The sequence below is a fragment of the Achroia grisella genome, unplaced genomic scaffold (genome assembly GCF_030625045.1).
Source record: "Achroia grisella isolate CSIRO2021 unplaced genomic scaffold, CSIRO_AGI_Agris_v1 utg109, whole genome shotgun sequence".
In the NCBI taxonomy this organism is placed as follows: Eukaryota; Metazoa; Arthropoda; class Insecta; order Lepidoptera; family Pyralidae; genus Achroia; species Achroia grisella.
In genome coordinates, this window is record NW_026712573.1 from 2,589,559 (window position 1) to 2,617,481 (window position 27,923).

A 27,923-nucleotide genomic window follows, 5' to 3' on the forward strand; every position below is an offset into this window, starting at 1 on the left:
CAATCTTACACGGAAATTATTCATAACTCCCCGACACACTCTTGCCACCATTGCTTCAACGATGTTTTGCTTCAATTTTGCCAATGTTGTGGGTTTACTGTGATCATGTATAAGATTGAACATTATTGTTTATGTTGGTTTCTTACAACCCTGCCGCCTTCCCTATCTTGCCTGGATATCTTAAATAAGATATGTCAAATTTAACTCAATATTGGGGGTGTAGTGGTTTTGGTATAGACTCTTAAAACTAAAACTAAACTCTAGTATAAAGTGATTCTTGCCATACATAACGAGACTCATTCACTGTAATATTTGGTGAAATACATTGAAAACTACTGGGAGTCTGATCTTAATCACTCAGTTACATTAATATTTTTGTGCATACAAAACGTAGTGAAATTGGCGTATCGCAGTCCAGTCATGAGAGACTGTAATTATTCGGTAAAAAATACATACTTCGATACACCTATATAGATTTTTGATGCATATAAATTACCTCTGTTTTGCTCACCTACTGTGTACCTCACCTTATAAAAGTATACTTCTTAAAAGTTGGTAAAAACTTAGGAGTTATTTTGAGTGTGTTTAGGAAGCATATTGTCAAAATCAGGCTTTACTAGCCTGATATTTAACTTGAATTGCTAACATCAAACATATATATATTATATGGACTGGATTTAGCTTCGAACGTCGTATATCGTCATATTTTGATGACGGGACAAAGACGGCTGAAGACGGCTGGGGAGCAATTATCGTTATTATTTAATTAGAAGTCATAAATATGCTAAAAATAATACAAAATATAGTCACAGTAAAATTTTCCCTAAATCAAATTCTCTTTATAAAAATTACTAAAATGTCTTCCACCCTTGAACCGAAGTCCAAAATCTCGTACGTGTGTTATTATCTTGATGCATCGGCTGTAAGTAATACTACAGATTAAATAATATTCGTACACTGATCCATTGCGCACCTTGAGGCAGGTCGTGGATGGGAAATGAATAACGGTCCCTAAACTACAAACTAGAATGGATCACAGGTTAACAGTCAACCTCACTTGCACGCTATGACTTAAGAGTTTATGAATATTACTAAGGTGAAGAGAGGGGTTGTAGGTAGGTAATTAGATAAGTACTTACCTTCAATCCCTCTCTTCATCTCACCTTAATTATCCTGCCTCCTCAGATAGATATATACCATTCAATATAAAGTCAGATCATGTAGTCTGTCTTTTCTTATTAGCAGAGAACCTCATAGTACCAACATTACTAGGAATAAAGCCAATAAACAGTTATTCATAACTTCGTCCACTTTTTTGAGATAAAAGGTCCGCTTCGCTCCACTCTATACTTATTAATTTCATTAAGATTCATTCTGCTCGTGATAAAGTAACCAATAACCACTTGATAGATACTTTGGCATTATATAATTGGTATGGATATACCTACTGCTTTACTAACAATCCCCTTTACCTGTTATGCACATAATTTGTAATATTTATGTTACACACATATATATATATAGCTATTGCATAAATAAGTTTGTGTAAAGGGTGGCAATATAAGTACGGAACAACGAAATAAGTGGAGATATCCAATTTCAAAAAGCTTTGCCCTCTTTACATAGTATAAAATGAAATCGCGTTCGCTTATATTTTTTAAACTACGCATTTTAATGCAGTTTTTGGCATTGGATAGAGTTATTTAATAGGAAGGTTTAAATGTAGAATACATATAAACCTGTGCGAAGCCGCTAGGGCTAGTTAGTAGTGCAGTAGGGGGTTATAAATAAAATAATTGGAACAAAATCTGGTAATGTTAAATATTTGGTTCGAATTATTGTTGGTTGGTTTATTTGAATAATTATTGGTCAGATCAAACATTTACGATTGGCCAGACATAGAGCGTTCAAATTATCTACAAGAATACCACTTTTATTTGTGTTTTTTACTTAAGTACTATCACGAGTATTTATATAGTTAAACGGGTAAAATACGAATAATGGTATTCACCTCACTCTACGTTTCGACTAGGTGTAGTCACGTGGTCACGAGCTGACTGAAGTAACAGCGAATGTCAATGTTGACAGTTTGTTTAACTACCGTTATTAGAATATCCAACGAAAAATCGCGACACATAGTACTCATGGTATCTGTATACTATAATTAGATGTCTGGAAGTAATGCTAAACCTTAACTGCATCAATCAGAACATATACATTTATTCAGACAGTCAAGCTGCTCTACCAGCACTTTACTTATACGAAATCCGATCTTAACTTATTAGAAACTGTATCTTCCTACTGAATAAAGCCTGCTTTATTTAGTAGAAAGATACAGTTCTCAAGACCCTTCTCAGTATAATATTATTTCTGCTTCCTGAAGCAGAAATTATATTATACTGAGATGGGTCCCCGGGTACTCAAACATCGTAGGCAATGAAAATGCCGACCATCTGGCAAAGTTAGGGGCAAAAACCGCACAATATGGCCCCGAACCCTTCTGTGGTGTGCCTCGTTGCCTAAAACTGGGACATCTCAAATTAGTAACCAAACGAAAAGCACTGAATCGCTGGCAAGAAATGCCAGGATTGACACATTCAAAAGCCCTAATATCGGGCTACTCGAACAAATACTCCAATAGACTACTGCTATTGAGTAAAAACATGCATATGTTGCATGATAACTAGGGCCCTCACAGGACACTGCAAATTAAACAAGAATAGGGCTTACCTAGGCCTATGCACGACAAAAATCTGCAGATTCTGCCAAACTGAAGAGGAAACGCCACTACACATCCTATGTGTTGTAGCCCACTCATGCATAAACGATATCTCCTTTGGAAAGTTTACACTCTTTCTCGAGTAGTTAAAAACCATCGCTCCTAAGAATATCCTTCAATTCTTGTCCCTGACGGGTCTAGGTAGCGAACTTTGAAAAAGGGCGAGCACAATAGATCTATGTTGGTCGTAGTGCTACAGGTGCAGGTATCTCAAAATAGCCCAAACAACCCAATAAAAAAAAGTAAAAAAAAATCTGTATACTTATTGACCGATACTATCGAACTTCCTAAAAATTTATTAATCACTCTATTCCACGCAGATGATAATTTTAACCCCTTTTTATCGGTAAAAATTGGGGTATTTGGGCTTTATTTCTATGGTCCCTCGTACCATTATCGGATATTAGTAGTGATCAATAGAAAGGTCTTTAGACGCATGCAGTTCTAACCAGTGATTAGTTCCAGCAGATGATCGACTACTTCTACTCGAGCTACTATTTTTTCGTGTTTTGATTTGAAAGGCGAGATATGGTCTTAAAATTACTTAAAAATATGGGTGCAGTTCACATAAATCATTATGGTTAACATAATAAAGCATGAGCAAATTTGCTCTACAGTAGAGCTACAGTAGCAACAAGGAATCAAAATAGTTATTTCAACACGAACATATTTCTAATTTGCCAGTAGTAATGAAATCAAAATAAATTGTAAGTATGTTCACTCGGGAATGATCGTCGCGTATTTGTTACAGTGCCAAATGGTTAACTGTTATCTACATACAAAAATAAATACTTTATATGCAACTCGAATAGCCGACGCTAAGAAATATTCGTTTTTCTTCAATTATCTATATTTTAGAAGAGTTTATTAATGAAAAAGCCTTTTTTCTTAACACCTTCATCAGATAAAACTCTACCTAACAGGTATATGTTTAAAAAAATTATTCCACCACGAGTACCGCCATTCTTTTACTTTAGTTGTACCTACCTAATATGTTTCATCATGTATAGTATAAGCCCTTTTTCCATATGACAACGCTTGTATGATGCGCGAAATAATATAACTAACATGCCTATTCTTTTTTTATATCAATACTTTCTAATCCATAGTTTATTTATTTTATTACTTTCTAGTCCATTCAACTAGCTAATCCATATAAATTTATGATGCAAAACGCGTTTAGTTAAATATAGTAATTCAGTAGATATCAATTACTAACTAATGGGGGTTAATGTGCTTAAGAATAACTATTGTAGCTATATGCTAATAGATTATTAGAATTAATAAGTAAAATTTATACCTGAAAATAACACATACAATTTGAGATTGAAAATCTAACAGTTTATGATGAGAAGATTATTCCAGGAAAACAGCCGATATTATCTGGGTATATAATGAAATACATGTCATATTGTATAATTTGATTACTTCCATCTTTTTATATTGCTACAAATTAAATGTACTTTTCATGGAGCAGCGCGTTAGCAGAGCAATTCACGCATGCTAACAGTACAGATACTGTTTTATAGATGTCGCTACGTATAAAACTATACAAAATCTTTATCATTCGTTCTGCAAATTTATAAAAATAATAACGTTTTACGTTAAATGATAATAGGATAGAGTAATAATTAAAATATTTCTTATGAAAACAATTACATTCAAAATCAATATTACCTACTACAATTATGTCTTCTTCGTTTCAACTTTTATGTCTGATCATCGATTCCTGTAAATACCATTCCACTTGTATTAAAACAATGATGAAATTTTAATTTAGAACTACATATAATACATTAGAGAATTAAAATTATATTAGCACAGGGTGTTAAAAGTGCTTCTATACTACCACAACAATTGATTTAGTTTGACGTTAACCAGGCATACGCGTTTTGTGACGTATACGCGAGTATCACGTCGTCGCGTTGCGTCGCCGCGCCGCCGTCGTCGCTTGCGCTCGATCGAACGTGCCTCACCGAATGATTACGAAGTGGAACCATACCAACATTGCTAACCAAACCAACCCACCAGACGACCACTCGTCAATTCGATGTAAACGAGAGCGGTCGTGTTGCTACAGGGCTCATTGTAGTTCGCACGAAAGCCCTTATCTGTGCCTATTCAAATGTAGTCCTTTTTGTGTTGCCCACGTCAAAGGCCACCTTCTGAACTTCGAAAGGAAAATCAATGAAAACGTAAGTTCTCAATTATTTTCTCTACTTCCATTGACAAATTGCACAATTTTTTCACGTCATTTCGTAGATATTTCCTGTTAAGAGTTCCACATTTTGAAAATTGACTTTACTCATATTACACTACATACCAGTTACTTCAATTTGATGTTTGGAATACTTTCTTTCTCTCCACCTCGCATTTATCTGTTTGTCGTCCTTATTTAATAAATAACATTTCTAATTGACATATTATTTTATCTAAATGGAGTACGCCATCAGGCGTAATTTCACTGTAATTCATAACGTTAAGAAAATTAAAAGAGGAAAGGGTACGAGAGACGAGAGCGCTGTCTAGACGTGCAGCATTTGACCCCAATCGGTTTGGTGAACCGAATACGTCAGAATAATATCCCAGAGCACGTGGTCGGTAAATTTAGAGCACGATGCGAACCAGTCGTGGGCTCGTGCTAATTAGTCATAAGTTAGTTACTTACATATCATTCAGTTCCTGTAATCACTTTATTCTAGTCTAAATCTTTGTTTAGCAGCTTCAGCCGCCATAATTCGCAAGGAAATAAAGTATTTTCGGAAATCATTACCTTAATGTTTGCAGTCTACCTTGAAGTACGTTTAATTTATTATTCTGATAATTACACCGGTTCAGTTACTTTAACTCATGAATTATACATCGCGTTATCTACGGTTTGGTTACTATGTGATAAGATTGGACATTTAGATAATGTATTGACATTGCGGAAAATACCATGACAATGGCCTCCCAGCAATATTTTGAGTTAATAAATTGTTATAATAATATTGAAATTGTGATTGATCATCCACGATTGATGATAGAGATCCATAACGAGAGAGTAAATCATGTAATGAAATTCAGCTCCTAAAAGTAATTTCTTGTAAATGTAAAAATCTGTTATAGTTACGATACAAATCTTTCTCACAACATAATGATAAAGCAGGCATAGTTTATTTCGATTTTAAGATTGAATAAGAAAGAAATAAACGCATGTTTTATAAGCAATATTTATATAAGTTGTTTGGGCATAAAGCTAGTAGTTTCCGAATAATGTCGGGTTTTCGTATATACATCGCTGTGATCTTCTACGTTTATATTTTTAATTATAATCGACATCAATCTCTTCTCATTTTTATAACAAGATAATGTGTAATTGAAATAATTTCTATATTAATTCCCATTGATCAGCCGATTAATGAGAATGAATATCGAAATTATTATACGTTCTCATATGAACAATGGGCCAACATACAAACAATATCCTTGTGTTCATTGACCTAACGAGTGTATCGTTGACGATAACTCTACATACTAGAGCTTTAATGAAAATAAGACATTTTTTTGTTATAATTTTATAATTAATTTCAACGACTAAATCACGCTAGGTTTAACTGATAAATGAGACAATATTCACCCTGTAGCACTTACCTACTTACGTCTCTAGGTATTTGTTTCACATTGAAACATTTATTATTAATAGCTATTTTAACCATAACACTTCCTTTAGTGTGTACATAATAGTGACCGTAAGAGATGTTTTCCTTCATCTAAACAATATTTTCCATTTATGTACATATTTATACGTCATTTAATCAAGATTTAATTTGCTATAGTTTATCCATAAGTTACATATTTACATCTATAAAGTATATTCTATATTGTTATACATATATACTTTGTGTACAGATTTATTTTAGAAAGTAGTAAAGCGTGTAGTTCCTAATAATCGGTATTCCAAAGTTTAAGCTATATTTATCTCTGTATTATATTTAACGTAAATAACAAAAAAGAAGACAATTTTAAATACTTTGTTTAAGGTAAAAACATTGACAGTCCAATGGTTAAATCATTATAGACTATTGGACTCTCAATGTTTTATATGGATTGTGTAATCAATCTACTTAATTATGTATTTACTGTGCCAAATAGGAGTACCTAAAAGAAAAAAATATATATATATATATAGCAATAGTATATTGACATTTACATGAAAATTGCTCACGTGTATAAGCGGACTATTGAAGTACTAGAAATATTGATATTTTGGCAATTAAAACCAACGTAACAGGTACTAAGTATATATTTTTTTAATTTATATACGATCTAGCTACTTTATTTCAGATGGTTGTGGATTCGATTCCTCGCATGGTGCAAAAATATGTATACATGACTACAAATGTCTGTATCCGGTCTGAATGTTTTTATGTATATTATTATGATGTATATACTTACGAAAAAAAATCAATTGGTTGTGTAGTATCCATAACATAAACTCTACTTAGCACATCACTAGGTAGCGCTGTGGAAATTGGCCTGGGTAAATAAAAAAATCTATAATCAAATATCATCAAAGTCTTATTTAGAAATTTAAATATAAACTCCCTACTGGTATTGACAATATTCCAACTCGTAATTATTTCCATCTTGGAATCATGGGAATACTTAGGTACCTACGTAAAACATGAATGAATTCTTAGAATATTTACATAAAATATTATTGCTTTAGATCTACAGATTAATTTAATTAATTTCCAAGAGTAAGCACGTACAAGTGATCTTTATACTTAATTGTGATAATTTCGTCATTAAATTTTGTAATTAAAAATCTTTACCTATACATATAGATCTACGACGATCTCCAGGATGTCACGTCGCGTCGTGACGTACAGATATCTAACATTTCTTAAGTAACAAAATTGATATTATTTTCAATCTGAAACACTTCAATTAATGTTTGTAACACAACTTTGTGTATAACGATACATATATATATATATATATATATATATAAATAATAAAAATGATTTTTTTCGGATTAGATATATATTTAATATAGGCACGTGAACTGTCATCGTTACACTACAATGAAATCAATGACAATTATTTAAAATATATTATATATATTATTAGATATTATATTAAAAATAGTCAATTAAAAAGTTATGTCATAGACAATGATGCATGCTATGCTGATGTAAATAACTTGAAATACTTATAAATAAATTAGTGGCAACTTTACATAACAATATTACCTATACTTAATGCAGATATTGATAAAGAAAGACGGTGCAATTACATCAATACTTCTTTATATAATCTTAGAAAGCTATTTATTGAGAGCAAATCCCCTTCCACAGAATATAATTTTCAAAATATTATTAACAATGTCATTATTGTCAGTCGTAGTCTTTATTCTATATTTAATTAATGTAGTAATTCAAATTTAAATTTAGGTCAGTTAGTTTGCAAGCTAGTGTTTTTATATGGCATATACATACATTGTTAGTTGTTACATATTTTTGTACGCAGATGTAGGTCGATGTGACATCTGTATCTGATAATACAAGATATTTATCAGATAGTACGGTAACAATGTAGGAATGTGTACAGTTATAAAAAATTGCGGTGAACTACTATGTTAAATTTGACAACTGTATTGTCACGTAAACTAGTAGGTACGTAACATAAACCACGTGACGGTTACGACATTTGCTTACTTTGGTAGTATGCAATTAAGTAGGCATATTTAGATTATTTTATGTTGTCAAATTTGTATTGTTTGCGTTGAACTCTGTGTTTCAGATATTCAATCTTATTCTAATCACAGAATTAACAGTCACGTCTAGATCCTAACTGATTTAGAAATCATCACAGTTACAGTGAAGTCTGCAATTAACACTTTAGAAATCGAAAGTAATTCTACTATTATTGACCTATTGCTTCTCAAGGCAATTAATTGTTATTACCACCGGATTTCAACACAAAGTAACAACATTTAATAGGATCTTTTTTTCATCTAATCATAACTCGAGACGAATTTACGATATTTGCCCTATAGACACGTTAAATTAAAGGTTTTATTTATCACAAGTGCGGTGGATTGGCGGTTGGTTGTAATTGACTAATTTGTATGGGATACGACAAAATTGAATTATGACATATCCCATATAAGTCAACTCCCGTTGGAGTAAGGATGTAATGTGCCAGTACGCCTTGGGATATCATAAGTACACCTACTGGTGCAATAGACAGAAAACTACTACTTGGGTAATTTTTCCTCTTATAAGGCGAATTTCCTGCTCAACATTAGGGTAATAGATGGATGTAGGTACATATTTAAATACCATAACACCAAATCTGTATATTGAATTTTATTTTTAAGTAGGTATATACTACATACTTACATAAAATTTATATCATAAAGGTTTAGACGATTGACAATAATATCATGTAGCCAATCCAATATTCTAAAATGTTTTGGTACCAAATAACAATGATTAATATATATTCAAAATAACTATACAGATTTAAACCTATTAACTATTTGTGTACCGTTTGAAGAATAGAGATGAACTATATAAGTTCAATTAGAAGTTATATTTTAATCATTTATATATCTAACTATATTTATATTTACGGTATTAACTCTTGACGTGGTGGGCAGCAAACACTCTATCATTCATCTCATCTTATTTCGCAGACAATTGTTTGTTTATACCTCACCAGGTGATTCCCACTTATAACAATGCCATAAGCGTCATATAACCGCCGCCGTCGCCCGCCGCGCTGTTGTTAAGCCAGTCAATTAGCTGGACTTTCATGTTATATACCTATACATTATGCGAGTCATAATATCATTAACACGCTCCACGCAATGACGGCGTGGTTAATTGTTGCTACGCTCGAGCCAGGAAAAGACAAGATTACAACCAAAGATAACTTTTCACGCAAGTATAGAGAATTCATCAATTAAAATTATAGTTACTAGAACTTCATCCTTACATCCTGGAAATTCCACATATTCGCACCGAGTGATTCGCGTCGTCATTTTTAATACGTACTGCCAAAAGAACACATCCAGCTTACGTGTTCCCGGATAAATCGAACCCCGGATTCTTCATGTCTATGATGAATAGATATCTTCTGGGTAAGCGCGCTACATCCTATGTATATATTATATATATAGACCAAGCGCAAACCAATATAAGTCAAATAAATAAGTTTCTCAAAAATGATAAGTTAAAAAACGCTATAAAATAAATCATCAAAACATTATATGATCACTCACTTTAATAAAGAATTGATTGTGAGAGTATGACAATTAATATTTTTTAAAGAATTTTAATATAGTAATAAATTGATAAAGGGTGAGTCAAACTCACAATCGATGGTACCTACTGAACAAATGTTTTAAACACAATTATTTTCCTCATCAGACAATTAACTAACTACAATGTATTAACTAAGTAAGAATATATATAAAAAAATACATCAATATAAATAATAATCATATCAATACAGTCATAGTGCCAGAAAGAAACTATGTTGAAAGGGACTAAGCGGTTGTCTACAGACGTGGACTTTGAGTCCACGTGGGTAGTAACCACTTTATCTCAAGCTGAATTTTAATTTTAAGGGATGAGATATAGCAATTTAATTATGTGGAATATTAATAATACTATTATGCTGGACTGGCGTATAGTGTCTATTTTCCTTATCCTAATGAGTTGTAGCTGTAGAATCCTTTGTTTCTCTAAACCGCTACAATCACATCCTGACAAAGAATAGGCATAACGTTTATCTATTGTTACTTTTCACACAAACACACATCAAACCCGGATACGAATCTTATTTTCTGCATTTTTAATCTATAGTTAATTTAATTTTTACTTTTTCACATTTTCCCCCCGTTATAATGTATTGTTACTTACTCACCCACCATACTGATCCATGCCAGTATGAATAAGTTATGCAAGAATTGCGCTGCTGCAATATTTTATTGAAATAAGATTAGATACTACTTCGTTCGTATATTCTTTTATGTAACAGGAATGGCAAATAAAAACCGTCTCAATATACATGAGTAGAGTAACCTATACCATGGAAATCACGTTGTTATGTGAAATCCGAAGTACCACAGATAACACACGGTAGTACTTATCCATCACGACATTAACTTTCAAACTAAAACAGTTTACAAAAGCAATCTGTTTAGCGACTGAAATTATTTTCTGCTAACTCTACCTCGGTAATTTATAGCTACATATTTATAGACAACAAATGGTTCATTAATCGTTGTAGGTATGTCATATTTTGTGCTCAAAAGATAAAGTAATTATTGTTTGATTGTTGCAGATCTGTCGCGGTCTAGATCAGTGGTCGACCGTCACACAACGCAGTTCACAGTCCCTTCCCGATGGGTTGAGTACGCCGACATATCGTGTTTGTGGTCATACCACTGACGCAGTAAGTAACCCTTCATTTATGTTACAATGAGCTAACTCACCAGTGACCCTAAATTATACGAGGTCTACATTTACTCTACTTGAAAATATATACCTATATTTACTTGAATGCTTACAAAAGAAGCGTAGAATTTTGCGAATGTTTGCTTGTATGTATGTACTGGGATAGAAAAGTAAACAAGACAAGTCAACAGGACAAGATTTCGGTATTGAATGTCATATAGAATATATTTTGATCGTATTTATTACTAGTATTTACATAACCTAACTGTACAACTAATGTATGTACTTATATACCATATATAAAATAATAATGATACTAGTATGACATTAAATGAATTGAACGGCTCGATTAGTTTTGATGTATAGAACATATTTATATATATAAATAATAATAAAAGATACACGAGAGTTTTCTTTTTAGTGGGGTCCACTTAGGATGTCATAATATTTCGAATAATTTTGGAGGTCTATTTTAATTAATTGAATTTGCATCGCATTACAGTAAATATTTATAAAAGCTAAATTAATATGATCATTATAATAATAATGATTTTAATGCCTTTTTATGTAATTAGAATGAATAGATGATATAGGTTCTATTCAAATTATGTGAACTATGCCGATGTCAATTATATATTATAGATCCAATTGCCAATATAGATAATTCATTTGTTTATCACTTATTGTACTACACATTCTTGAGAATCGCTAAAAATACCGGCCTGAGTCATCTATGTACATACAACTTAGAATGGGGATATATTCAGACATTAACTTTTTTTAAAATAAACCAGTCCTAAGTTTACCAAACATGTAATTGAACCAGAATACCTCTCTCTCTATGCAGTAAAATAAAACGTAGTGATTAATTACTACAATGCAGTAAACAATATGTCTGTCTAAACTAGGGGAATCTCTTTTATTTCTTTTATGTACATATATAAATTATAAACCTATATAACTGGAATACTCTGCAATATTAATATTCTGTAACACGGGAATGTCTGAACAAGTCAACTCGTCCGCGATCATTGGCCTCAATAGAGACCCCTTCGGTGCAATGTATTCAATGCACCACACATGCACATTTAAGGACATTCACCCCGACTTTTTGTTTCCTTCTAGTAGTAAATGTAGTATAACCCCTTGGGATTGACTATATAATATAATATAGGCTCCAGAAGCTATATAATATAAGATAGACTTTCAATCACAAGTTACATAATGTCATAGCAATGTTGCTATGACATTATGTAACTTGTAAAAATTTAATACTACAGTGAACTTATACTGAATAATAGACAATTTTAATAATATGTGTTAATAATTTATATCAACAATTTAAAAAATATTATTTGTAAGGAAATATGATTTCCTTTTAAAAGCTTCAATATTTTATGAAAAATTGTGCTTATCTGTCTCATTCAAGGAAAATTCAAATTTGTCATATTTATTTCCGCATTACTCATTATATTCGTAAGTAGCAATCACAGAGTACCTTTTTAGATAGCTACAGATAAGCCCTGAAAAATTTAGTCATTTCTTTATCTGTAAGCTCTGCTACATATTTAAAATCTATCCTAAGTAATTACTTAAATAATTTGTAAAAAAAACATATTTCTATTATTACACCCAGTTCCTTACGAAATAAACAGCCTCATACATAAGTATGCATACTGCCTTACAGACAACGGATGGTTTATTTACTTTCTTAACTCTCTCTCGCATACACTGGTTTCGGAGACTATTGACTCCTGCCAGAAATAGCATCACAATGTATAAAAACATAGACATGTAATACTCTAAAAAGGAGTGTATATATTTTTTGGTTGTAATGTATACCTACTTAATAGATTTTAAAAATCTTTCAGCTATAAAAAGCTACATTATCAGAGATTATAAAAATTGATTTACCCACCATTACACCCATCCGAAGCTGCTGTTATATATACATACTTGTAATTAATTATAATTTGAAGTATCTTGATAATGATATATGTATTTACAAAAAAAAACCCTATTTCTATACGCAATATCTATAACAAGTACAGCCGTGTTTCCTTGTCATTACTTTAAAAAAATTGATGCAAACCGTAGTATGCTACTTGCAAGCATAACATTTTTGGTCTTCGGTACAAGAAAATCGTTAGTCTTGTAGAAGTTTGAACCAGATTTAGACTCACGATAATCGATTAAGATTTTTGACTTCTTGTCACGAGGCTAATTTCTCGAAGGTTGACAACCCTGTTTCTAAACAATACAATAGCTTGTCGCCTTGTCATCGTAAGTCACACAATATCCATATTCTCGCTAAAATATCTGAATAATGTTGGTATTCTACCTGGTTTGTAATTAGTTAGTAAGGACAAGAATGAAAACGTACAATACATACGAGTATAACCGTTTTAAATCCGTTTTTCACTTAAAACGGATTTAAAACGGTTATACTCTTTCAATAATGTTTTCTTTCGTCTGTTAACATTAATTAACCTTAATTATAATTTTAACGTTTTATAATAATTATATTGTATTGAGATATTTATAAATAAATGGAATAAATAAGTCTTCTTGTAGTTAGAAATACCTTTCTCTCTTATTACTCCTTTATGAATAGTATTTTATTTCTCTAACTTCTTTTATTTTTCTCATAAACATTAAAAAAATATTGATAAATTTAATAAATTTCCTTTTTTAACGGTATATAAATAATACATTCTTGTTGGTGTAAAACTGTAAATTCAATATAGCATCTTGATAACCTTATTATTTAGCCATGGTTTATATTATTTTGTGTTGCCTTAAGTGAAGCACTTAACATATGCTGCAAATAGCATCACATTCAAGGACATATGTGTGCGTTCAGTAGTCAGGGTTGGCACCTACAAAGTATCATCTCTCATCCAATTCAGTAAATTCTTAATAAAGGGATGATGTTCGTTGTGTTATATTACTATGTCTTCCAGTTGACTGTCATTCTTATAATGTCATGATCAAAAAATGATGATTTAAACAAAAATTCTAAATATAGTCAAGCTTGTAATAATCTTTTTAAATTGTCTAAATCAAGCATAAATATCTTTTTAATTTTAATATCACTTAGGGGTAGGTCTCGGTAATGTAAGCAAAATAGAAAACACAAATGACGTATAATAACGTTAAATACCTACAAGTATTTGTAAGTATTCAACGTCATTATATCCATAATGGATCAGACACAACATAAAAAATATAAAATATTACAATTTATATATTGGCCGCTCCCATCCTCAAATTAATAATTTAGCTCAAAAGTAGAGACTAAATATACAATACAATAAAGAACTACACGTTGTACGTTTCTATGGTTTATTCTAAATGTTATAGATTAGATTTGTGATATATTGTAACCCCGCTTTTAAATATTTTATTTTTCATTTAATATATTTATTACATAAAAGTTAAAACGATGATTGTGAAACATATAGAAAAGATTCCCCTTTCTCTGTTAAAATTATATACTATTTACGATATAATTTTAACAGAGGAAGGGATGTGAAATAAGATTTTTAACAATAGCAGCCCTATCAAGAGTAAGGAAACGTATTTCTACAATTCAGGACGTCGTTTATGATCTCTTGATAATGCTTTAAATCTTTATTTCATTTTAAAGTGCTCAGTGTATTATATAAATTCGAGGAAACATGCCGAGAAGCATAAATATAATAGAATTGCGTAGAATTGTTTCATGATTTATGATATTACACAGAAAAATCTACTCGTATGTAATTTTTCAGTCATTGATGTAGGTATTTTCATTACGACCTTATTATTACTGCTACATACAGTATAATAATATGTAAAAACATTGCAAATGGTAATACGAACGCTCAAACCTATGAGATACATATACCTATATATTTATAACCTACTAGGTATTTGAGGCCACAGTGCCAAAATAACGAGATATTCATTCAAATTTAACTAGGTACCTACTTGTTATTACACTTTATATTGCGTCTCATATATATTTAGAAATAAACAAATATTCTATAAGATTTATTTTTATATATGCAGAAGGCATTCTATGACATCAGAATCTTTCTGGCGCCAGAATATTTTGTACTATAAATGTATATATACATTTAGCTACGTAATTTGTTATGAACTAGGTAGGTGCATGTTTAATTTAGATTTCTAGGGATTTATATACTTATAATATTTATCGTTGATAACTGTTACTACTTGGTTTTTTGCATTTAATTTTAAATAGTGTTGAATGCGACTGATTACCTAAGTAAAAGATTTTAACTTAACAAAATCAGCTAAGAAGTCCCAGAATAATACTATGATATCCAGAGTAATGATCCAAATTAAAATAAAGCCTTTTCAAGTAGTTCGAGAGAGTTTGGTAACGACGGAGATCCTAATTTCTGCGTAATCATTTGGAGGAAAAAGTCGTTCAAGTATTGAAAAGCAATACAACATTGGACTACTTTTTTCATATACCCTGCTGTATTTATATTTGAAAACTATTATATTGAACAAGAAGAAACAAAATACCAAACTTGGCTCTAATTAAGACACCAAAATAATGACGCCGACTTGGCGCCAGTTTTTAACACAATATTTTAAAAGGATGTAGAATGTAATTTCTAAATATAATACTTTATCTGATTATTGGCTTAGTCTTCGCATATATTTATTATTACAGTATTGATAGATCACTACTCGTGCCATCAAAGATATATTCCACCACACCAGTACATGATCGTAAAAATCATAAAACCAAATGTATTTGCCCCGACAGTATTGATTTACTTCAGTGATGTTTACGTTATCGACGGACGTACTTTTACAATTTCGCTATTCATATTTATAAATATATATATATATTCTAGGAAACGACTTTAGGCATCAGCACCAGAATAGCGTATGATCAGGTACCCTTATTTCATTATTGACCTTTATGGTTCAATGTAGAAATATCAATTCGAATTTTTGGATTAAAAGTTTTAGAAGCTCACTCCGTTTTATAAATATATGTAAGTAGACTTATTAAATAATATAATTTAAATATGGTAAGTTGTAACCATGTCGTTACTAAACTAAATCAACAAAAATAAAAACAACTGTTTGGTACTTATGTTGTTAGTGTCTCCAAAGCTTATCATCATGACTACCTACTGTCTTCCACTGCTGGACATAAGTCACGAAGAAGTGTCAAATACGAAATAAAAGGACGATTAAGGCAAACCACGCTGATCAAGTTCATTTAGAATGTAGTTGCAAGGTCTTTCTTGCTTTGTTCCCCTAATTGCTTCTAACTACATCTTAGGGAAAGGCGACACTACATGGAAAACAATAAAATTCAATAAACCTATCGGTTTCTTATCTTCAATAGTGTATTCTGAAATGGAGTATGTTGAAATAAGAGTTGTGTACATGTTGCTATGCCGATTAATTGCTCAATAGTGTATTGTTAGGTTAAATGCGGAAGCGCATATTCAAGTCTATTCTCTACATTTAATTTTAATTATCTGCTGATCGCTGAGTCGAAATATATATAATATATAATAAATAAATAAATATATATATATAAAACATCCCGTAAAATTAACAGAAACTTCGGAAGATGACATGCCACATGAGCCTATGTAGGCACAGGCCTTTAAGTCTCACTTTTATAATGTGTTACTAAGATACTTTTTTGTGATAAAAGATACCTATCAATAGATTATATTACTATATATTGGATAATATTGCCGTACTAAATTTCATGAGATAAATTCCATTTAGTCGTGATAAGGTAACAAACAGACAACGACACTTCCGAGTTTACATTACCATTATCACTGTACCTCTAATAACTATTTTAGTCATTTTAGTTAGTACATTTAATATATATACACTGTATTAGGTATTTATTTATATTATTTAATTACTTAATTATTTCAGACTACCCTTTTTCTGGAATGTGTAAAATTGCTTAATTGAACATATAATTAAGTAATTTCGCACATTCAGGCATATAAACCTGTGTATTATACCAATCAATTTTTAATTGAAAATGGTCGTATCCACAACAGATACATACAAAAATAGAGATTAAAACTTACTGTATTTTAATGCATCGTTGCTCCTTTTTTTCTGTTTATTTCGGCAACAAAGAGTTGTTATATAAATACATATTTTAGATATATATAATGCGTTTACTTTTTTGTCGTTTTGTTAATATAATTTATGTATCACCACTATTTCCACCAGTCCACAATTCCTTTCAGTCATTCATAGGTTGACTGGATGAAATCCGTTATTTGGAATAAATACACCATGGCAATTTATTTCTTAAGGTCGTTGGGTCTGCCGGTCGGTACTGTCTTTTTAAATGTTTCTACTGTAGAATCAATTATTGTATCACAAAAACAAAAACTTTTCAATAACAATTAAAATTAGTTTCAAGTGTTTTGCGATATCTGATTTTGATAAATTATTTTTATATTATCGTAGTTTCTATTAATTATACCGAAATTTAAATGGCTTGTTTCTTTGGAATAATATACTGACAAAATTGAACCCTTGATGCATGATATCACTTTACAGAAATATATCTAAACAAGTAAAATAAAAATGATCTTATTCACCATCGGCTAGTCGTCGCCTCGTGTAAAGTAGGCAGGTAGTGTTCAATTTCAGCAATCTGAAGATACGTTACTCTATAATGTCGAAACACAGTAGTGTAACTTTACCTGTTAAACGCGATTCCGGGACAACTTTTTAAGTGAAATATTGTAAAAACAGAATAAGTTTATTTATCTACAAACATTAATATTCGGGAATAACAAAACAATTGTTATGAGGTATTTTCATATTATTCTCATAAATAATTTACTTTAAAATCTGAACTGTTAATGTTCGCAAGTTTTAGGCAGTACATTAAATTTAGAAATTAAGTACTATTTTTTTTACTAAAGTTAAGAATCTTTTTTAATATCTGACTGTGATCTAGATCTATGTATGAGACTGTGTCTGGATAAAAATTCTTTCATTTTCTATATTAATGCATTTGTAAACACCATGTTGTTCCTATTGACTAGGTAGGTAATTGCTCGCAAGTCGAAGATAACAGGAGAGCGCAATGGATATACATTTGTGTATCTCTTATTGATATAATGATAACAAGAAATATACATGGCTTCTGATGTTCGTTTTCTAGTACTATCTTATAACACAGACGAAATAAACATCTATTGAAATTAATTACACAGTTCTCACTTGAAATTTAATTTAAAGTAAAAAGACAGTAGTTCTGGTGAGTTTTATTGTTACTATAAACGGCCTATAGAAAATCATATGCGATATTATATTTACCTATAATAATTCCTGTAGAATTTTTTATTCGAACTATTTGTTTATTCGTTTGTATCTATTTAGTATTACTGTGATAAAAATAAACATCAATCAATTTGTGCAATTCTCTTTATATGTTGTAACTATTTATTTGATTTAACTATCTACACCTATTATTAATTGGATTAATAAAATGTAGATTTAGTATTTAGAGTTTTGTAGTATTTGTTTATTTATGACCATTCTTCTCATTGTTCGCAGCGTATACGTATGCATTATCTGTAAATTTTCAAGACCAAGATATTTAGAAAGTGCTCATATGTATAGTAAACTAGGCGTATGGCTCATATGTATATAAAGCTATCTCTACTATAATAATATTGTAAATACAAAAATATGTTTATCTGTCTGATTGCTACTTTTCACGCCTAAACAATATGAAGTCATTAAGAAACTAAACGTAACTATTGGTTTTGTCACGACGACAAGTACAGGATATAGCAATATAGTAGACTACATACCTCACTTTGAATAAAACATTCACATTTATTATTTATGAAAATTCAGTAATATATACATAATAATAACGTATCATAATTTTTATTAGTATAATTTAAATTAAAAAAATATTATAGATACATAATTCTCACGTTTTCTGTGATTTGTGTTTTATATATGTGTATTGTGTATCATAACTGTGTGGGTTTTAGTTATGTTAACATAATATAGCCTACATATTATTGATAAAAACTTGACATCTAAATTTCGTTTCTGTTTGTTTACAGGGTAAAAGGAAGTATACTAGAATCAGGTGTGGTTTTACACCAAAATACATATCGTGCTGAAGCTGATTCCAATGTCGACTCCGGGACCAAGCACCGGAGCGTCATCAGTGTTACCGTGAACACTACAGTGAAACATCGCATCTTTGATGCTCTCATCTCTACTTGAAAAAGTCATCTATTCATACTGTCACTTCATTATTATTAAATTTCTCAATATCTTTTTTATTTTATAGTCATTGTTTATTTATATATATCTATTATATAACAAAAAATGAGTAAGATACTGAAAGTAGTTGGCGCCTCGTGGGTTCGGACTAAGATTAGTTCCTACATTCTTGGAATACTTGGAGTCCTCGCTTTCCTGGCTCTCTTTGTCGGACAGATTGAAAGGTAAGTTATCTGAAATATACTATGTTTTTCGTGTATTCTAATTTCTAACTATTTTCCGTAGAATAATAAAACGACATAAATCATTAACAAAGCATCTTAAACGGCCTCTTTATTACGGTTTCTTCATTTTCATTGTTATTCACAAGTAATAAATATTGATAATAGAGACAGTTTCTGGAAATATTGTAGTGACCATAAACACCGCTGTTTTTGATGATTATTTTTTATCTTTAATCTCTAATCAAATGTAGGTTGTTTAGGCATTCCTTACCTAAAGTTGTCTAAAGTATACCTATATATAGTAGCAAGAGGATGTAGATGTTACCCCTATTAATTAAAAATATATTTGGCCAATGTAATAAAAAAAATATTCGGAAAACACTCACATGATGCTCTTATTGGTTGGGTCATTTTATTTCTATCACACTTTAAACCTTATCATAATGTACCCATTTAATGACGTAGGTTTATATCCGAGGGTTTACGTTATATATTGGCGGGCCTCCAAAATATTATTTGTATTTGCTTATTGGTAATAGAACGAGAAATATTTGGTAACATAAGTTTTTGTTTTCAGAATACAAGAAGATGGAAATTATGCAGCCACCGTTTTTTATTCCGACAAGACTGGTTATCGTATTGAATACTGGGGCCAAAGCAATGAACTAGCTAATATACCAAAAGGAGTAGCTCGGGCACACTTCAGAATGGATGTTGATATTACCGGGTAAGTTATATAATTTTTTTATAAGAACTATGGCCAACAAGCTGACGCCTCATTTGACTGACATCTGACATGCGACTTGCTACAATGTATATATTGGTATAAAGTCTAATATTCAAGAACGCTTTCAGAATTTACATAGAATTGACCACCAATAGCGCTACGAGTTATTAACAACTTAATCGGGATGTCTCTAAATGAAACTCTACTTTAGATTATGTTATAGTGATAAAAACAAACGCGGTCTAATATTCTTCAGACAAAGTTAAGCTAAGAGTAAGAGAGAGTTGAGTACTTACATAACATAAAAATTGCGATTAGACAGCGTTTTTGTATAATTAATAAATAGACTATATCAAGGAAAATCGTATCTGATAACCTTAATAGTTACTTTACATAAAACGTTCATGATTATTCGCCTTTATAATAACTGTGATGTATATATGGTCTAACTATAAAACTGGACAGTGACTGAATTACATGAAAATAGAATAGTAGGGCAATGGTTGTGGTGTGTGCTTTTTGGCAAGAGTTCTAAGTGTACTTTCAGCTTCTCTCATATATTGAGTACCCAATACAGACAAAAGCCGAACAATCCACTCCATGAATGCGATTTTGGTAGAAACCTTGATTTTCGGGAAAATCAATTTTTTTGATATATTACTGGAATAGCAAACCATACCATTACCACCATATTGTCATTCCAAAGGAAGATGTTACGACTCCCTATAATATCACTATCATATCGCACTCTTCAACTGAAACAGGTGGACTGAGGTAGATATTTCGACAACTTTGCACAAAGCCTATAGAATTAAACACACATTTTAACGTTTTTGTTTAGTTAAACAGTAATGAATATTGCTTTGGAGTTAGTGACGTTGTTTTATAAAAGTAAATTGGCAATTACGATTAAATTCGTAATAGATTTGAATGAGGTACACAAATGTGTCCATTAGCTAGGATAGCACATAACGAATTCGAGCAAACATGTACATGTTTGCTCGAATTCGCGAAAAGAATACGTAGGTATAAGCTCAGCAGTTTCTATTCGCTTATTAATTATAATATACGAACAATAAGATTTTACTTTTTTGTCATAAAAAAACTAACTGGAGTTAATTGTCATACTATTAGTATATTTAGTACGAACAAAGTGGTACCGATATTTTATGTCACCGAACAAGATCACGAAACAGAAGAATGAATGTCGTGATTCACGTTATGCTAATGAGACATCTCATTGAGATATTTATCACATAAACGTACGAGACATATTACATAAGTGCCGATATTTACGCAAAATTGAACTTCGGGATGATATTGATATTTTTTGGAAAATAATCAATTTTAGTTAAGTAGATCAATAATATTACATTTCATGACAATGGTCGATTCTTCCGACCATTGTTTATCAAATTTATAATATATAATTATATATATAATTTTAATAAAAAATTATAGCGACTTTTGACTAGATGAAATTTGTGTATCACAAAACTTCAATTCTGATAATTTTAATATAAAGGGATAACGCAAGAAAATTCTTTCGATTAAATAAAAAATAATAAAATGTGTTTACACGTGGCAAAGATAACATGTAACGTACAAAAAATATAAGGTCAAGTGGAAATTCTCCTGATTTCTGAAGATCAATGTACTTACACACCACATGTAGGTATTAAGTACGCATCTATTTACATATGGATCCAACATTTTTGAAATATTATTTCTATTATTAGGTGGTCGCTCTTAGAGGTTGAAACTGATGGTTCATACCCAGATGAGGTTCAAGCGTATGCCGCTGGTATCGTCGAGGGTGCACTTACTTGGTACCTAATTCATACCCACCTTCAGAACACAATCAGAGAGAAATGTGAAAACAAACCATTAGAAAAACAATGCAATAAACTGAGAGACACACTAGATAGATCAGCAGATAGATGGAAGGCGTATGCGGCGGAACGCGGCAATGCCGATCCTTTTTGGCATCAGGTATAATGTTTTTCAGTTATACTAATATTATGAACGCGAAAGTTTATCTGATTGTCTATTTCTTACCATTTCACTACTAAACTACTAATTGGAAGTTTTTAAAAATTCATTGAAAGATAATTTTATCACGAAGACGATTACAGATGATGATGACAGACTATGAAAATGGTGCTGAAAGTTTGTACAAAAATTATGATGAATCAGAATGATATAGAATAAGTGTAAGAAAATGATTACATTTAACATAAATGTCATATTGATATTTCAGGTATCTTTATACTACACTCAGATTAGTGGAATCTCGACTGGTTGGAAACATGGAGTGGAGCGCAGTATGTCTGAATACGACACCGACATTTCAGATTTATACTGGTTGAACTCTTTAGCGGAAGTAATAGAATTACAACAGAAACTAAATATCTCTCTGGAGGATCCAATATTAACCACTTTGCCTGACTTATCCAGTGCATTCATAACAATTACCAACGAGACCTCTGCCGATGATATTAATTACAAGAAACTGTATTTAGCGCAGAACAGGGCTGGAAGGTAAAAATAATTAAGAATTAAAATTGAAAAAAAAATACATGTACCATAGAAATCATATTCTATATATTTATATTTATTTCTACTCTTTATTGCACCAATTACAGAAAATAATTATAACAGTAGATATTATTAACTGATACCAAAGGCGGTCTTCTCGCAAAGCAGTCTCTTCCAGACTACCTTTGGGTCGATAGAGAAAGTAAAGATAGTAATAGGGTAGGTGTAGATGGCGCGCATAATAAACATCACAATATATGTACACAAGTATACATATTAACAAATATATAATAAGATAACAACATACATATATATGTAAATACTAATAGAATATTCCGATAGTTTATAGATAATGGTCTTGGTTATTGTACACAAACAGGTGTCATAAAATATGCTGCCTAGCTTATAAGATCCCTTTTGCTTATTAGGGTGATACTATACGGTGGGATAATACTATATCTGGTGATATACCTATAGACTGTGACTTAACCTTAGTCCACAGTATGTGTGATCTTAGTAATATGGGTACCGGCTATGATACTCACATAAAACCATACTATAGCAAATAACAGTTACATTTTTTTTATACCACATAGGTGGCAAACATATAATCAAACGATATCAAAGTAAACGCAGGTACCTATAATACCTATTATTAATAAATTATTGTCATTTACTTTATTTTAGCTACACTTCTATGACACGTATCCTTAAAAGGTACAAATTAAACTATCACCTTACATCCGAAGATACGACTGTTGTGCCTGGTACCTCAGTAGATTTCTCAGGATATCCTGGCTCTATCACCAGTCAAGACGAATTCTACATTATTAGAGGCAAAGAACATAGAATAGCTGTTACTGGTACTTCACTGCGAAATTACAATAGCAAATTGTGGAAAGAAGTTAACATCACAGATCAAGTAAGTATATAGTATAAGTAATTCCTGTTTATCATTGGGAAAATAATTCTACTGGATACAATTAACTCCTATTAAAATTGTTTCTGTAATATAATTATTTGATTGATTCTCAATGTGACTGGTCTTGTTAGTCCAGCATTATAGCACACCGCTTTAATGCTTTAACTTGGCTTGGCTTGGCTTTGGTTGCGGGTGCGAGTTCCTTTCCTCTCATAGTACTTAAACGTTTAAGAGTACAATTGTTTGTATTCCTGTATTTCTAAAAAAAGTGTTTAGGTATTCTTAAATATTGTATCAGTCGTATACCATAACACAAGCTGTGTTTAGTTTGGAACTAGATAGCGCTGTGGGAATTATCCTAGGTTATAAATGGGATCATTCATAAATTATCTGCGTATCAATTTTAATCAATTTCATTGCAGGTGCCAGCAGGTCCGCGTGTATTTGCAGCCAACCATCTTGCCACAAATGTAAGCTCGTGGGGCCGAACTCTTGCTAGTAGCAATTCAGGCACCTCTTGCAAGCAATGGCTTGTTGTGGACTTTGATAAATTCAACCAATACCATGAACCTACTGTGTCAAATAAAGTGCATCTATCAAGATATTTTAAAAACGAAGTCTTCTCTGAAAGCACAATTACAAAGTGAGTATTATTTTCTCCATAATAATAATTACTTGTTTCTAAGGTTAATTTCTTTATACGCCTACATATGTATAAATAAATCATCCCTATAATAGAAACAGTTATTATACAATTATAATCTGACGGCTTACTTAATAAAAACTAGAAATCATTAACTATAGAGATCAATGACTATTAATGAAAATCTGAGTAGACAGTACACAACCAAATTGTTCAATTGTGACATTAATAATTTACGTTAAACATAATCTATACTAATATTATAAAGCTGAAGAGTTTGTTTGTTTGTTTGTTTGAACGCGCTAATCTCAGAAACTACTGTTTCGAATTGAAAAAAAATATTTTTGTGTTAGATAGTTCATTTGGCGAGAAAGGTTTTATAAAACATTACGCTACGACCAATAGAAGTGAAGCATCAGTGAAAAATGTTGCGAAAACGGGGAAAATTCTATAAAATATTTGAGTGATTGCGTGCGCTGCGTAAACGGTTCAAGTTACCCAAAAAAATGTTTTGGATAACCACGCACACGAAGTCGGGGGCACAGCTAGTATTTGTATAAAACTGACACAACTAGAATACAAAGACATTCACCGATCAGCCTAATATCGTTCATCATTGCTCTATATTTTCAGGATTGGTTGAGAAGAGGTCATGTAAGTCAAATGTAATTTTAAACATGACATGACAATAATATTCATTTTTTCAGAGATATCAAGCACACTGTTTACCGAACATACAATGGGCATGGAAAAGGATTGTTGTTGCTTGTAGAGCAGGTACCTGGACGTACACACTCCGCTGACCTGACCGACATGTTCTTGGAGCAAGGCTACTGGGCTATCTATGGACTACCGTTCTTTAAGGTAACATTTCAATACATTTTACAATATATACCGTGTAAACGAAATCGTATTGAATAGACTATTTTTAATCCCGTCGCAGAAAATAACCGGTGTTATATGTATGTCGTAGTTACCTGTGTAATCTTGGTCGTAGCTTGGCAACGAATGGAAATATTTTTATACGTTTTTTTTTGTTTCAAAGCTGCGTGATAGAGATTGTTCTTATTTTCTATTTATTAAATTTTTTTATTGGATATTACTTAGTTTCATAGTTGAAGCACAGATAACATAATTTGGTTGAAGTAAACCTATACGAAGACTATAATAATTTACATATATATTCCTCAACATATACACCTAAATTAGATTCTGTAAAAATACATTATTAATAAAAATGTTGTATTACCTATACCTTCATTGTTTACAGGATATAGCAGAACTGACGCAAATCACCAAAATGGAAGAGATATATGGAAATATTTTCTCTGAAACTGAATCACCACGCGCTGTTATGTTTAAAAATGGATACAAAAACGCAACATCACTTGAAAGTATTATTAAATTAATGAGACAGAACAACGTAACTGCAATTAATCGTGCAAGCAACGAAACTGAATCGTGCGCTAATAGTTGGGAATGCTTCATCCAAGAGGAAGGCTACTGGTCAGTGTTAGGAGCTCGTGGCGACATGGTGCAGCGCTATAAAGAAGCATACGGCGTTATAGACACAAAAGTCGTGAGCGGTAAGTACAGAGTGCAAATACTCTTCTGGTATTATATTACTAATATGTAGTATTGATAGAGAATCTTTTATATCAATTTAAAATGTAGAATCTATGCTGATTGTCACAACAAATAAACCATTATGAAACTTATCGTCTACATAAGATAAGACCATTCTAATTCAAATTTAATTAAATAGAATATAACATGTGAACTATCTAATAAATACAATATAAATATTCTAATAGAACAAAATAACATGAATGAACAGTTAAAATGAATGAACTGTTATATTGTTCTATTAGAACAACGTTTGCTTATTTGAGTGTAACATGTTCAATATAGTTATAATCACGTGCATGAACAAGTAAACGCCATGAAGCATCTATAGAGTAATTGTAAAATTAATTTAACCTGACTCTTACGAAATTGAGAATTTAAACTTTACTGAGCCTTGATATCTGGATTCCGATAGTGTTTCAAAGCTATATTTTATAATTACTTACAGGCATTTTGAACGATACCGCATTAGGATTTGTTGCAATATCCGGCCCACCATACACACATGTATCAAAGTCAAATAATACAAATATAAACAAAGGAAATATAGCGCCCATATACACACATCAGTTTGACGACAAACCAAGCATCGATGGCCTCGAAATCAGGGATCTCGTAAAGCAACAACTGGAGGAAGCTGAACAGGAAACCTTAGACATTCTCAACAGAGACGTGGTTAAACCATTCCAGTGGTCTGAAAGCGATTTTAAAAATAAACCACATAGAGGTCTTCCAGATAAATGGGAATTCGAAATTTTCAAGCCACAATGGTCTTGGTGAATCTCTTTTCATAAAGCAAATTGTCTCATTAGTTTACTATTAGATATGTTAAAGCAATATACAACCACAATGCAATCATAATGCAATATTATGAAAGAACATATTTTTTTATTGTAATAATAATTTTGTTACTAGTTCAAAGTCATAATTTTTGTACCTTCCTCGTGGATAATTTAAGAAAAAAAAATTCCATATTCCCAGTATAGAAATAATATACAAGCTACTTCTATATTTATTACCAAACTTTAACCTATATAATTTTTTTAAATTATTTATTTATTGGATATGTTAAGTAGTTTCGTTTGTGTTCTTTTGCTACGTGTTTTATTTTTAAATAATTTATTACTATAGTTATTTGTGATATCCACTTTTAAGAATATACACAAGTACACAGAAAATTAAATTATCTTTATATAAGTAAGCAAGTATGCTCTAAAAATTTTGAATATTTTACTTTACCGACTCGACCTATGTAATTGCTACCTAGGCACTTGTGTTGTTTGTTGTTACTTAATTGATACCTATTATTATTTATTGTAAAACTAAAATCATAATAATTACGTATGATAAAAGTATATGATATATTTTATTGACTGTAATTTTAATATATATTATTTTTAATAAAGATGAAGTGACTCAGAATTTTTTTTAATTATTCTCTTGAAAATAAACTTATACAATATTGCTAGTGTCGTCATTTGATTTACAAACTATATACAAAATTGTGATATCTATGTATATATATTTAGTTCTAGACATACTACCAAAATATTGTAAAATCTTTAATTAGGTTTTATAATTAAAATATTAAGTATATTGTACAAAAAACTAGTTTTAAAATGGACTCAATAGTTTCTATACGCAGTATATAAGTATATTTAATACGAGTAGTTCTTAAAAACTGTTTAACACCAAGTGCAGTGAAGTAGTGTCTAAATTAGATGACATTATTAA

The 27,923-nt window shown here is 31.1% G+C and overlaps 1 protein-coding gene across 1 annotated transcript; it reads left to right on the plus strand.

Moving 5' to 3' along the window:
- Positions 1 to 4,803: 4,803 nt before the first annotated feature.
- On the plus strand, positions 4,804 to 27,370 carry LOC131845013 (putative phospholipase B-like lamina ancestor). The gene is made up of 11 exons (XM_059194031.1): positions 4,804 to 4,974; positions 11,120 to 11,230; positions 19,344 to 19,733; positions 20,311 to 20,460; positions 22,200 to 22,452; positions 22,721 to 23,001; positions 23,686 to 23,920; positions 24,343 to 24,563; positions 25,271 to 25,427; positions 25,834 to 26,149; positions 26,638 to 27,370. The coding sequence occupies exons 3-11, from the start codon at positions 19,615 to 19,617 to the stop codon at positions 26,967 to 26,969; spliced, it is 2,064 nt and encodes a 687-aa protein (XP_059050014.1). The 5' UTR covers positions 4,804 to 4,974; positions 11,120 to 11,230; positions 19,344 to 19,614; the 3' UTR covers positions 26,970 to 27,370.
- The last annotated feature ends 553 nt before the right edge of the window (positions 27,371 to 27,923 follow it).

What these genes read in the sequence shown, in the direction of transcription:
- LOC131845013 (XM_059194031.1), top strand. Translation starts at nt 19,615, where the DNA reads ATGAGTAAGATACTGAAAGTAGTTGGCGCCTCGTGGGTTCGGACTAAG. An exon ending in GCGCAGAACAGGGCTGGAAG is followed by an intron (nt 23,002 to 23,685) that starts GTAAAAATAATT and finishes ACTTTATTTTAG; the next exon opens with CTACACTTCTATGACACGTA. An exon ending in AGACACAAAAGTCGTGAGCG is followed by an intron (nt 26,150 to 26,637) that starts GTAAGTACAGAG and finishes AATTACTTACAG; the next exon opens with GCATTTTGAACGATACCGCA.